This window comes from Macaca mulatta, chromosome 10, assembly GCF_049350105.2.
Source record: "Macaca mulatta isolate MMU2019108-1 chromosome 10, T2T-MMU8v2.0, whole genome shotgun sequence".
Classification (NCBI taxonomy): Eukaryota; Metazoa; Chordata; class Mammalia; order Primates; family Cercopithecidae; genus Macaca; species Macaca mulatta.
Genome location: NC_133415.1, coordinates 84,212,660 through 84,226,107, shown reverse-complemented (window position 1 = coordinate 84,226,107; position 13,448 = coordinate 84,212,660). Strand labels below are relative to the sequence as shown.

Below are 13,448 nucleotides of genomic sequence, written 5' to 3'. Positions count from 1 at the left end.
GATTACAGGCTTGAGCCACCGCGCCCAGCCAAAGTAATTTTTAAGTTAAATATTTCTTGATATATATTTATTATGTATTAATTAATTCCTTTGTGGCTCTCAAAGGCCAAATGGCTTTAATTGGCCTGTCCCTTTACTGGCACTGGTACTGGCCAGTTTCCCACACTCTCATCTTGTGCTTTGCTGAGACATCTGCTACACACTGTCCTTTGGCCTGGATGACCTCATATAAATCCCCTCCTGTTCTAATTCACTGCCCACAGCCCTGCTGATAAAAGCAAAGCTCATCTCTGCGCTGCTGCAGGGAACCCTGTTTCCTTCCCCTGCAGCTCAGGTGCCTCCTCCTCTCAGGTCTGCCAGCCATGAAATTTCTTTTCTTGTTTCTTGCCATCCTTCTGGCCACAGAAGTACCAGTGATATCAGGTAACGTGAGCCTCTCTCAGGGGTCTGGGCTCCTGGTCATGGACTTCCCATCTTTCCCTCCTCTCTCACTGTGGGCATCATGTAAAGCCTTTCCTTCTCTCCTGCAACTTTGGGAAGTTTCCCCAGGATCATCTCAGGTTAATATCTCTCTCTGATTCTTTTTTGCCAGAGTGGTGGGATGATAGACGTTTGGAGCATCTGGCACTTGAGGGCCAGAGTGGTATCCTGGTGGGAGCTTGGGAGAGGTTTGAGGGGCAAAGCATGGGTGCAAGTTGGGGACTTATTGAGGGCTTTGGGAGACTAGAGTGGAGGTTGGGGTGAGTTGTGATGTGGAGGAAAAACCTTGGGATTGGGGTGATAGAAGGAATGTCAGGATGAGCAGGAGGTGAGGAGCTGGGCTTCCCTGAAGGTTTAGGGCAGAGTTGGAGAGAGGATGGGATTTGGGGTTGAGTGGAGCTGGTGTCGGGGATTAGACTGGGGCTTGGGCTGAGGCTGGGAGTCAGTGCTGGATGCTGCAGGGTGTTTGGGTTCAGCTTGGTGATGGGATACTGCTGGGAATTGAGGTTAGTGACTTGATTAGATTAGGGTTAGATTGGATTAGATTAGGGTTTGACCTGGAGTTGGGGCTTAGGGGCATTGAGTTGAGTAAGGCTGGGAGTTCTAATTAAGGTAGGCCTGAATGAGTTTGAGTTTGAATTGGGTTAATATAGGGTCAAGGAAGATTGGAGATTGAGCTGCGGCTGGAGCTGAGGCTTGTTTGGCTTATGTTAAACAGGGTCAGGTTATTGATAAGACACCGGGTCTGTGTAATGTGAGTGAATCCTCTTTTTCCTAATATTACAGGTTTTCATGTCCTTTTACCTTCACTCCTAGCTCTGCTAGGTGGGACATTAATTAGCTTCAGTTGATTCCAAAGTAAGGAATAGGAAGTTGGGGATAGGAAGACAGAAGGGTGAGAAGTCCAAAAAAGGCTCCCCCGAAAACTTCGGAGTTCTCAGTTGGAACCATTGTCTCAGTTCTCTTCCCTCTCAAGGTCTCTTCTCTCTTTTCCTGGGACTGGGTCTAGCATTACTCACTTAACTGGCTTTCTTCTCTTCTTCCCTGTCTTCCTGTTCCTCCTCTGCCTTCTCTTTTCTCTCCACTTGAGGGATACTAACATCTGCTTAATTGTTGTTCGAATGCCCCAAAGTAGAGTGTTGGATGGATGGACACTGCCGGTTGTTGTGCAAAGATGGTGAAGACAGCATCATACGCTGCCGAAATCGTAAACGGTGCTGTGTCCCTAGTCGTTATTTAACAATCCAACCAGTAACAATTCATGGAATCCTTGGCTGGACCACTCCTCGGATGTCCACAACAGCTCCACAACCGAAGAGAAATATACATAATGGATAGAAATGACTTTGTTTCAGATTGTTTAGGCTCCACATTTAATTAAAACTCACAAATTTATTTCTGGTGTCTGTCAGTCATAAGGAACGATACCCCAAATGGATTGAGGGTGGGGCGATGGTATGGGAGGTGAAGAGGTAGTCGAGAGAAGTCACTAGGGCTGGGTCATAGCGATGGTGTGATCACTACAGTCTTGAAGATGATTCCCCATCTACCAACTGCAGGAGAGGCTATTGAGTCAGGAGTGGAGTGGGGAGAACATGGTGGGAGCTGAGAGATTTAAAGGCATAGCAGATGCCTAGAGAGTGGGAGAATCCTTAGGCTGGGAGAGTTAGTCCATTTTGAGAGTGAATGGGCTGAGGGTGGATGGGGCTGAATATAACCCAAATCCTTGGGGTTCTAGAGAAACCAGCTGATGCTTTCTAGTGCTCAGGAGGCCCAGCCCCAGGGGTTAGAAGGTGTCTAAGTACTAAAAAAAGATAAAGCGCATGATTTGCTTACTTATATATGAATTTGTTCATTATTCATTTTTTCCATTCTTTCATCGATCCATTCACTCATGTTCACCTCAGCTCTGCCACTTTCTACTGGCAGACTCTGCATATAAACCTCACAGAACTTTATCTTCCTCCTCTGTAAATAAGAGTAATAGTAGAATCTGTTTCAGGATTGCAGTAAGGATGAAATGACATACTAATGCAAAGGTAAGCACTCAACAAATGTCATCAGCTATTGTTCATTGATTTATTCAAGGATTTATGAAATATGAGCTGTGTGCCTTCTAACGGTGTTAGACTCTGAGGGAGACAGAAGCCTGACTCATCTGAACTGGTACTTCAGCCCGGGAGAAGACTCACTCGTGGGGAACATTTAAGAATCCTGATTGGGAACCTAGAGGATCTGGGTGTCTTCCCAGGCTTCATTATCTCAAGTCCTATTCTCTGGGCCCCATTTAACCAACACAGCTGTTCACCCCTGAACTGCGTCCTCTGCAGTGAGGCCAAGGACCAAGAGTGCTCGATAAAGCGTGATGCATGGCATAGAGACAGACAGAAGGAGTTCACTATGGTCCAGGAAGACTATTTGCTCTCAGCTCAATATTTCCGCTCTTAGACTCTGGAAAGAGGGGCCTCTCCTCTGATCTCGATCTGACTCTGGGCCTCCTCTGGCTAAGTCCCTCCTCATGTGGTGAGGAGTTGCTGGGGGCAAGGGGAATATGCCCACGAGGAGCCTTTGCCTACCCTCCTCCCTTTCTGGGCCATGCTTTGAATAGCTGGGTCCTGGGATTGCCTGCCCAGAGAAACCTTGTGCCTGCTTCAAGGAGCTGCAGGGGCCTTTCCTCAAGGTCCATCCTTGGAGGGTTGGGCCCACTGGGTGCCAACCCCTAGGCAGGAGAAGCATCAAGGGATGCTCTTGTTTGCAGGGTCTGTGGGCAGAGCTGGGGATGGGTGAGAAGAGAGGTGAGCTGTGGGCTGGGCAGGCTCCCCTCGGAATGCCATGTTCCTGCATGGAGTTCTGAGGAATCAGAGAATTATAAATTCAAACCTGACCTTTCAGGTCATTATGAAGGGCTATCTTGTAAACGAAGCTAGATATCTTTTATGTATTCTTTTTATTAGCTTGATTAAAACATTTAAGCATGCAGACAAATGACATGACACAGTAGCCTTCATTTGCCTTCTTGCCCCGGGACCTTCAAATGTTAGGGTTGTGCCTGGTATTGGATCCTACTCTGGCTGATAATCCATTTCTTTAAAAAAATTATTTTTAATTCACAAATAATAATTGCACATATTTATGGTGTACAACGTGATAGTTCAATACACGTATAGAAAGTGTAACCATCAAATCAGGGTAATTAGCATATCCATCACCTCAAACATTTATCATTTCTTTGTGTTGGAAACATTCAAAGTCCTCTTTCTAGCTAATCGAAAAGACACAATAGACTGGGTGTGGGTGGCTCACCCCTGTAATCCCAGCACTTTGGGAGGCCAAGGCGGGTGGATCACCATGAGGTCAGGAGTTTGAGACCAGCTGGTCAACATGGTGAAACCCTGTCTCTACTAAATATGAAAATTGAGCCAGGCATGGTGGCTATAATCCCAGCTACTTGGGAGGCTGAGGCAGGAGAATCACTTGAACCTGGAAGGCGGAGGTTGCAGTTAGCTGAGTTCGCACCACTCCACTCTAGCCTGAGCGATAGAGCAAGACTCTGTCTCAAAAAAAAAAAAAAAAAAGAAAAGAAAAAAGAAAATACACAATAAATGATTGTTAACTACAGTCACCCTACAAAGCTATGGAACACTAGAACTTACTCCCCCTATCTAGCTGTGATTTTGTATCTGTTAACCAGCTTCTCTGTATTCTCCTTTCCCACTTACCCTTCCCAGTCTCTGATAAACACAATTCTACTCTCTACTTCAATGAGATCCACATTTTTAAGCTTCCACATAAGAGTGAGAACAAGTAATATTTATCTTTCTGTATCTGGTTTGTTTCAATTAACATCATGCTCATCTATGTTGCCACAAATGACAGAACTTCATGCTTTTTTTGTGGCCAAATAGTATTCCATTGTGTGTATATGCAAACTTTCTTTATCCCTTCATCTGTTGATGTATATTTAGGTTCACAACGTATTTTTCAGCCCACTTCAGAGACAGGAGCTGCATAATCTTTTCACAGTTTTACTGCCTCTCTGGGAGCTGGGACACTTAGGCTGCCCATGAGAGCTACCTGTGCTCCCAGGCCTGGGGTGAGACCATCAAAAATGTTTCCTCGCTGGTCTCCCTACCCTCAGGTTTTCTCTGCATTAATCTCTATTATTAGAAGGATTCTTAGTAGGAAGTTTCTCTGTGTCATTTTCCTGCTTAGATTTCTTCCTTTGCTCATCACCACCCAGGGTCTGGACATTCAAAGCCTTCACATGGTGACCTGGTTTCACCTCCCATGACTGTCCCTCACATACCTTCTCTTCAGCCACTGCCACCCTCTTGCCATCCTCTCCTGTCCCCCACATTGTGTTTGTTCATGGCTCCCTCCGGCTGGTCCCCAACACTCAGCTCACCTCTGTGATGAATGCCCTCTCATCCTTCAAAGCTCAGTTGATGCTCCCACCCATGAAAGTCTTCACATAAACTCTGTCTCACTATCTCTCTCTCTTTTTTTTGAGACAAGGTCTTGCTTGGTTGCCCAGGCTGGAGTGCAGTGGTGCAATCATGGCTCACTGTAGCCTCACCCTCCCAGGCTCAAGCCATCCTCCCACCTCAGCCTCCTGAGTAGCTGGGACTACACGTGCGTGCCAACATGCCTGGCTAATTTTTCTATTTTTTTTTTTTTTAGAGGTAGGGTCTTACTATGTCACTTAGTCTGCTCTCAAACTCCTTGGCTCAAGTGATCCACCTGCCTCAGCCTCCCAAAGTGCTGGGATTACAGTCATGAGCCACCACATCCAGCCCTGTCTTATTATTTCTTAATAATTATAATAGCTGTAATAATAGTTCTCATTGACCCTTGCTATGTGTCATTCCATTCTTACAACAATCCTCTTATCATCCCTATTTTACTTATTAGGAAACTGAGGCCCAGAGAGGTGATATAATTAGCCCAAGTCACACAGTATTAAGATAGAGCAGGGGATCAAACTGAGTTCTTTTTTTTTTTTTTTTTGTCTTTTGTTATTTGTCTTGTTTCTTTGATAGAAAGTAGGTACTAAACTGTCACTGAGTAATGCAGACATTGGATTATCACCTGATTCTGGGCATTCTACAAGAAAGGAACAATTCTCAGGGAATCCTAAAATGAGGCCTGAGCAGAGATCTGGAGTAGAAAAAGGATTTTTAAGTTGAGAAAACAGTGAGGTGATACCATTCCTTGCCTCTTTTAGACTTTCCTCACTCTCCATCTAGCAGAATAATGGTCTTGTCTAGCAGTTTGTTAATTTGTATTCCTGCGGTCTAAGGCAGAAATGTTTGTTTATTGTATTGTGTATTCACATTCATTCAGATTAAGGTGAGAGCAGTAGCTTTTTTTTTCAGTTTTATTTTATTTTATTTTTGAAATTTACAATAACATTGTCTAAATTCAGTTGGGATGGTGTCTTCTAGTGTCTATATTTTACAAAAATAGAAGGCAGAGAGAATTGACTCAGGTTAGGTTAAAAACAAAAAGAAAAGAATGATAATGATCATTATTGTTCTTACCACTCACATGAAGTGAAACGTGAACAGTGGAAAGGCTGTCTCTGAACATCAGAAAAAAATTTTAAAAATTTGTGTTAAAAGTCTGCATTTCACGTATTTAGGGAGGATAATGTCAGAGTGGAGGGATCTCAGCTGATCCTAATCAGCATACATGTAGAATAGAGGACACTTCTTCCAAATTCCAATTTTCAAATTACAGATATCTGCCTAAATTTAATATTTTACACTGTGGTTGTGACTCACCTCTTATCTACCATGCTCTGATTTCCCATACCATATCTATTATTGTTTCACGTTGATTCTCAGACTTTCATATAAGAAATCTTTTCTTTCTTCTTGTAGTTTATTTTGTTGTTTTTGGTGAATTTTTTTATTTAAAATTTCTTTATTTTTAATTTCTATAATACACAGGTGTATATATTTATGGGGTACATGAAATAGTTTGATACAGGAATTCAGTGTACACTCATCACATCAGAGTAAATGGGGTATCCATCACCTCAAGCATTTATCTCTTCTTTGTATTACATAAAATCCAATTATACTTTTAGTTATTTTAAAATGTACAATAAATTATTGTGAACTACAGTCACCCGTTGTGCTATCAAATACCAGATCTTATTCATTCTATTGAACTATATTTTTAAACCCTTGTAATTTACACTTAAGAAGCTCCTGTTGGTAATCAAGTCTCTCAGCGGGTTTACTTCTGAAAATATCTAAATGTATGCTTATCTATTGTATTAGTCCATTTTCATACTGCTATGAAGAAATACCCAAGACTGGGTAATTTATAAAGAAAAAGAGGTTGAATGATTCAGTTTCCCATGGCTGGGAGGCCTCACAATCATGGCAGAAGGCAAAGGAGGAGCAAAGGCACATTTTACATGACAGCAGGCAAAACTGTGTGTGTGGGGGAACTGCCCTTTATAAAACCATCAGATCTTGTGAGACTTTTTTTCCTTTTTTTTCTTTTTTTTTTTTTTTTAGACAGAGTCTTGTTCTCTTGCCCAGGCTGGAGTGCCGTGGCACGGTCTTGGCTCACTGTAGCCTCACCTCCCAGGTTCAAGCAATTCTCCTGCCTCAGCCTCCTAAGTAGCTGGGATTATAGATATGCACCACTATGCCTGGCTAATTTTTGTATTCTTTCCTAGAGACAAGGTTTCACCATGTTGGCCAGGCTTGTTTGAACTCTTGGCCTCAAGTATCCCATCCACCTTGGCCTCCCAAAGTACTAGGATTACAGGCATGAGTCACCGCGCCGGGCCAGATCGCACAAGACTTACTCACTATCGCGAGAACAGCACACAAAAAACCTACCCCCATAATTCAGTTACTTCCCACCAGGTCCCTCCCATGATATGTGGGGATTATGGGAGCTACAATTTAAGATGAGTTTTGAGTGGGGCCACAGCCAGACCATATCATCTGTTAAGAAAATTTTAGCTAAGTATACAATTCTAGCTTGAACCGTAATTTCCCTCAGCACTCAACATTTCTTTCTCTGCTTACTGGCTCTTTAAAGGCTATGGAGAATTTGATGTCCCTTTTCTAGGTTATCACTCTTTCTCCAAACTGAGTTCTGATTGGCTTCACAAACTGTCACTCTTAAGAAATTATGACACGTATTATGTTGTTGTGTAATTATTTGAGTTATTGTCCCCTTTCCAGCAATCCCCCAAACACACACATATTAGGTGGAAATCCATAGGGGCTGAGATGATGTTTTATTTACATCTGCATGCCTGATGTTAAGCCCAGCGCTGGACATGAATGCGTTTTAGTGAGTGTTTCTTGAATATGAATAGTGAATTCACAAGTGAAAGCCTGAGTGGATCTGGTGGGGGCACAAACAGCTGACTCCAGGTTCCAAGAATCTGGGTGGAGAACTTTCTGGGCTGGAGGGAGCAGAGGACCACTGTGTCAGGTATACGTGGTTCTGGCTGGCAGGGTTAGCAAGGATGCAGAGGAGTTTCTGGGTCTTGCTCAAATGATAATTTAAAACAACAATAATAGTTAACATTCATTTGGTTCTTACCATGTGTCAGTCCCTTATTGCTTTCTATATATTCAGCCACTAATCCTCACAATTCTAGGGGTTAGCTGTTTTTCCAGTCTACACTGTACATATGAGAAAAAGGGTAGAACAGAGTCGCAGAAACTTGCCCCAGGGTACACAGCAAGTAAAATGGGAGCTAGGATTGGTCTCCTAGGGGTTCTTGTTTTTTAGATTTTGTTTTTTTAATCTCTCTGTAGCCCCTTAGGTTATTTTATTTATTCATATTTTTACTTTTTATTTTGAAATAATTGTAGATTCACAGGAAGTTACGAGAGAGGTCCTGTGTACTCTTCACCCAGATTCCTCCAATGCTTAGATTTTACATAACTGTAATGCAATATGAAAACCAGGAAACTGATATTGGTACAATATATGTGTATACTTCCATGCCATTTCATCATGTGCAGATGTAACCAGCATCATGATCAAGCTGCAGAACTGTTCCATCACCACGAAGATCTGCCTCCTGTTGCTCCTTTAAAGTCATACCAGCCTTCCTCACTATCCCCATGCACTGTCACCATGCTTAACCCTTGGCAACCACTAATCTGTTTTCCCATCTCTATAGTTTTGTCATTTGACATTGTTGAATAAATAGAATCATATGTGAGAGTTCGTGATTGGCTTTTTTTTTTTTTTTTTGGCTCAGCATTATGCTCTTTTTTTTTTTTTTTGAGACAGGGTCTGGCTCTGTTGCCCAGGCTGGAGTGCAGTGGTGTGATCTTAGCTCACCATAACCTCTGCCTCCCGGGCTCAAGCGATCCTCCCACCTCAGCCTCCCCAGTAGCTGGGACTACAAATGTGTGCCACTACGTGTGGCTAATTTTGTATTTTTTGTAGAGATGGGTTTTTGCCATGTCACCCAGGCTGGTCTCGAATTCCTGAGCTCAAGTGATCTTCCCACCTCAACCTCACAAAGTGCCGGGATTGCAGGCCTGAGCACCGTGCCCAGCTAAGCAGCATTAAGCTCTTGAGATCCATCCACACTATGTGTATCAATAATTTGTTCCTTTTAGTTCTGAGTATTTCTACCCATTGCATTAAGGCAAGAAGATGAAATGAAAGGCATGCAGATTAGACAGGAAGGAATAAAATGGTGTCTGTTTGAAGATGTCATAATGGTTTATGTAGAAAATTCTAAGAAATCTACAAACAAAACAAAACAAAACAAAAGCAAAGGCAAAACACCTAAAACTAATGAGTAGGTTCAGTAAGGTCACAGGACACAAGGTAAACATACACAAATCAATTGTATTTCTATATAATAGCAATGAACATGTGCACTCTGAAATTAAAAATATAATACCATTCAAAGTCACTCCAAGAAAATAAAACACTTACGTGTACATCTAACAAACTATGTACAGAAATTATATGCTGAAAACTATAGAATATTGATAAAAGAAATAAGAGCTAAATAAATGAAGAGACACACCATCTTCCTATCTTGTAAGACTCAAATAGCAGATGTTAATTCTCCTCAAATTGACATATTCATTTATGTCAAAATCCCAGCAGGATTTTTTTTGTAGCTATAGACCAGACTATTCTGTCTATACCTTGCCTAAAGAGAAATCTGCAAAAGAATAAGAATAGCTAAAACAAAATTGAAAAAGGATAAAGTTGGAAGAATTATTTTATCAGATTTTAAGGCTTATTGTATAGTAATAGTAATTGAGTTTGTGTGGTCTTGCAGAGACAGGTACATCAATCAATGGAACAGAATAGGGAACTCAGAAATAGCCTCATAGGAGTACAGCCAACTGATTTTTGACAGAGGTGCAAAAGCAATTCATTGGAAGAAAGGTCCTTTTCAACACATGATGCTGGAGCAATTGAACATCTACAGGCAAAAAACAAAACAAACAAAAATCTAAACCTAAACCTCACACCTTTCACAAATATTTACTTAAAATGGATCATAACAGCCGGTCATGGTGGCTCACACCTGTAATCCCAGTGACTCAGGATGCTGAGAGGGGAGGATCATTTGAGCCCAGGAGTTCCAGACCAGCCTGGGCAATATAGCAAGATCCCATCTCTACAAAAATAAAATACATTAGCTGGGTGTGGCGACATGTGCCTCTAGTTCCCAGCTACTCGAGAGGCTGATTTGGGAAGATCGCTTGAGCCCAGGAGTTTGAGGTTACAATGAGCTATGATTGTGCCACTGCACTCCAGCTTGGGCAAAACAGCAAGACCCCATCTCTAAAGAAAATTATTTTTAAAGGATTATATATTAAAAAAAATGTAAAACTATAAAATTTCTAGAAGAAAGCATAGGAAAAAACATTCAGACCGAGTGCTTGGTGAAGAGGTCTTAGATACGAAAGAACAGCCTAGAAAAGAAAGAGAATCAATAACTTGGACTTACTCAAAATTTTAAACTTTCACTTTGTGAAACACCCTTCACTTTGTGAAGAGGATGGTTGAAAAGACAAATTACAACAGAGCAAGATTATTTTCAAACCATATATCTGACAAAGAACGTGTATATGGAATATAGAAACAACTCTTAAGACTCAATAGTAATTGCCGGGCATGGTGGCTCACGCCTGTAATCCCAGAACTTTGGGAGGCCGAGGTGGGCGGATCACGAGGTCAGGATATCGAGGCCATCCTGGCTAACACGGTGAAACCCTGCCTCTACTAAAAATACAAAAAATTAGCCAGGTGGAGTGGCGGGTGTGTGCTTGTAGTCCCAGGTACTTGGGAGGCTGAGGCAGGAGAAGGGCGTGAACCCGGGAGGCGGAGCTTGCAGTGAGCCGAGATAGTGCCACTGCACTCCAGCCTGGGCGACAGAGACTCCATCTCAAAAAAAAAAAAAAAAAAAAAAAAAAAAAAAAATTAGCTGGGCGTGGTGGCGCACACCTGTAATCCCAGCTACTCAGGAGACTGAGACAGAATTGCTTGAACCTGGGAGGCGGATGTTGCAACAAGCTGAGATCGCGCCACTGCCCTCCAGCCTGTGACAAAGCAAGACTTCGTCTCCCAAAAAAAAAAAAAAAAAAAAAAAAAAAAAAAGACTCAACAGTAATAATCCAATTAGAAATGGACAAAAGATATGAAAAGACATTTCACTGAAGAGGATATACAGATAGCAAATAAGCACTTGAAAAGATGTTCAACATCATTAGCCATTAGGGAAATGCATATTAAGACCAGAATGAGACACTACTACATACCTATTAGAACAACTAAAATTAAAAATAGTGATTTTAACAAATTTTTTTCTTAGTTTAGGCCCACTCATTCTCCATTATTTTGTCTTTTAATGCCTTCTGACAAATTAAAAAAATGTGTCCAGGCTGGGTGTGGTGGACTTTGGGAGGCTGAGGTGGGTGGATCACTTGAGGTCAGCAGTTCGAGACCAGCCTGGCCAACATGGAGAAACCCCTTACTCTACTAAAAATATAAAAATTATCTGGGTGTGGTGGTGTACGCCTGTAATCCTAGCTACATGGGTGGCTGAGGAATGAGAATCGCTTGAACTGGGGAGGCGGAGGTTGCAGTGAGCCAAGATTGTGCCACTGCACTCCAACCTAAGCAACAGAGCAAGACTCTGTCTTGGGAAAAAAAAATGTCCACCTTTCATCTGCCAGATATATGTTCTAAATTACCTGTTTTATTATTACTAGAAGCAAGAGTATAAAAAATTCTTTATTTAGTCCATTGTAGTTTTAAATGTTCCTGTCATTTTATTGAAAATAAAACCTATTATCAGGTTGATCCTCTTTAATTTATAAATGATAGGGATTTTCAAAAACATTTCCTTTTGGGGAGAAGTTGTTAAATAAAGAAACACATGGTTTTAAAAAAAAATCCCAAACTCCCAATAGACCTGGAAACAACCAAAATGGCCCTCAACGGACACATGATTAAATAGGCTACTACATTAATACCCTGGAATATTACCCGGAAGTCAAAGGAATGAATTACAGATACACACAACTTGGGTGACTCTCAGTTCTGTTGATTGTCTTTTTTTTTTTTTTTCATTACAGTTGAGATTTTCCTGGTTTTCAGTACGATGAGTAATTTTTGCTGGAACCTGGGCGTTTTTGGTATTATTATGTTATGAGATGCTGGATCATATTTCAATGATCTTTGTTGGCTTGTCTCCTCTGACACGTCTCTGGTGAGGACAGTGGGGTGCTGCCTGGCTACTGCCAGGTGGGTGGAAGTCCAGGTGTATTTCCTCTGGTACTACCTTGGTTGGGATGGGGAGGGATATTCTGTTCCCTGTGTGACCTCCAAGTCACATCTCAGGGAGTGGTGGCCCTGTTAGTACTGTGTGGTGGTGAAAGTCTTGACTCTGCACTAGGCTCCTTCTGTCACCACCCCATCAGGGAAGTGGAGGGAGGGATGCCTTCTTCCCACCAGATAGGGGAAGTCGAGGCTCCCCACATGATTCCTATCAACACTGCATGGTGGTGATTGGCCTTGTGATCATTCAGCAGTGATAATAGTCCCCGCTCCCCACTTGGGTTCCACTCTAGGAGGTTACACCTCCTTACAGAGTGGAAAGGGCAGAGTTCGAGTCTCCCCACATAGCCTTCTTTGGTGGATGTATGAGTGGGAGTGTAGTTTTGTCTTTGGTTTTTCCTGGAGCTGAGTGGTTATTGTCTAAAATGTTCTTTCTTGCTGGGTTGACCTTTCCTGGTTCTTTGGCTAGAGAGAGGAGACTTTCCTTGGGACTCTATGTCTGTACTCGTTTGTATTTCCAGGTTGTCAGTCTCTCCAGCACAAGTCTGGGATCGATGAGGCAAAAAGAAAACCCATGACTGTGTCCTTCCTTAGATCCTGAGGTCCCTACCTTGTTCTTCTTTACTTTACCTTTCAGAGTACACACACACATACACACACACACACGCACACACACACACCCCGCCCCACTGGGTTTTAAATGGAACTTAGCAGGACAAATAGAGAAAAATACATTGACTCTTTTTTTTCTGGAAGTAGAAGTCACTATTTCCCTTTAGGTTTTCTCCCTGCTCCCCGTTTAGGTTTTTATGATGCTTCCCGACTTATCAGATTTATGTCACTCCTAGGTAGAAGTTAACTATTTGTATTTTTTTTTTCTTTTGCCAGGCAAACGCCACATCCTTCGATGCATGGGTAACAGTGGAATTTGTAGGGCCTCTTGCAAAAAGAATGAACAGCCCTACCTCTATTGCAGAAATTATCAGGCCTGCTGCCTCCAGTCCTACATGAGGATAAGCATTTCCGGCAAAGAGGAAAATACCGATTGGTCTTATGAGAAGCAATGGCCAAGACTACCTTGAGTGCTGGTGATTACCATTCTCAACCTCTCTGGGCAGAGACCTGCTGTCAACCCCCCTCATTAAAATTCATGTACCTGCTAC

The 13,448-nt window shown here is 42.3% G+C and overlaps 1 protein-coding gene across 2 annotated transcripts; it reads left to right on the top strand.

Annotated features, from left to right (window-relative positions):
- The first annotated feature begins 255 nt into the window (after positions 1-255).
- DEFB119 (defensin beta 119) lies at positions 256-13,447 on the top strand. 2 transcript variants are annotated; one of them, NM_001032908.2, is given in 2 exon segments: positions 256-423; positions 13,174-13,447. In NM_001032908.2, coding segments are annotated over 2 exon segments (255 nt in total). In that variant the 5' UTR covers positions 256-362; the 3' UTR covers positions 13,368-13,447.
- The last annotated feature ends 1 nt before the right edge of the window (position 13,448 follows it).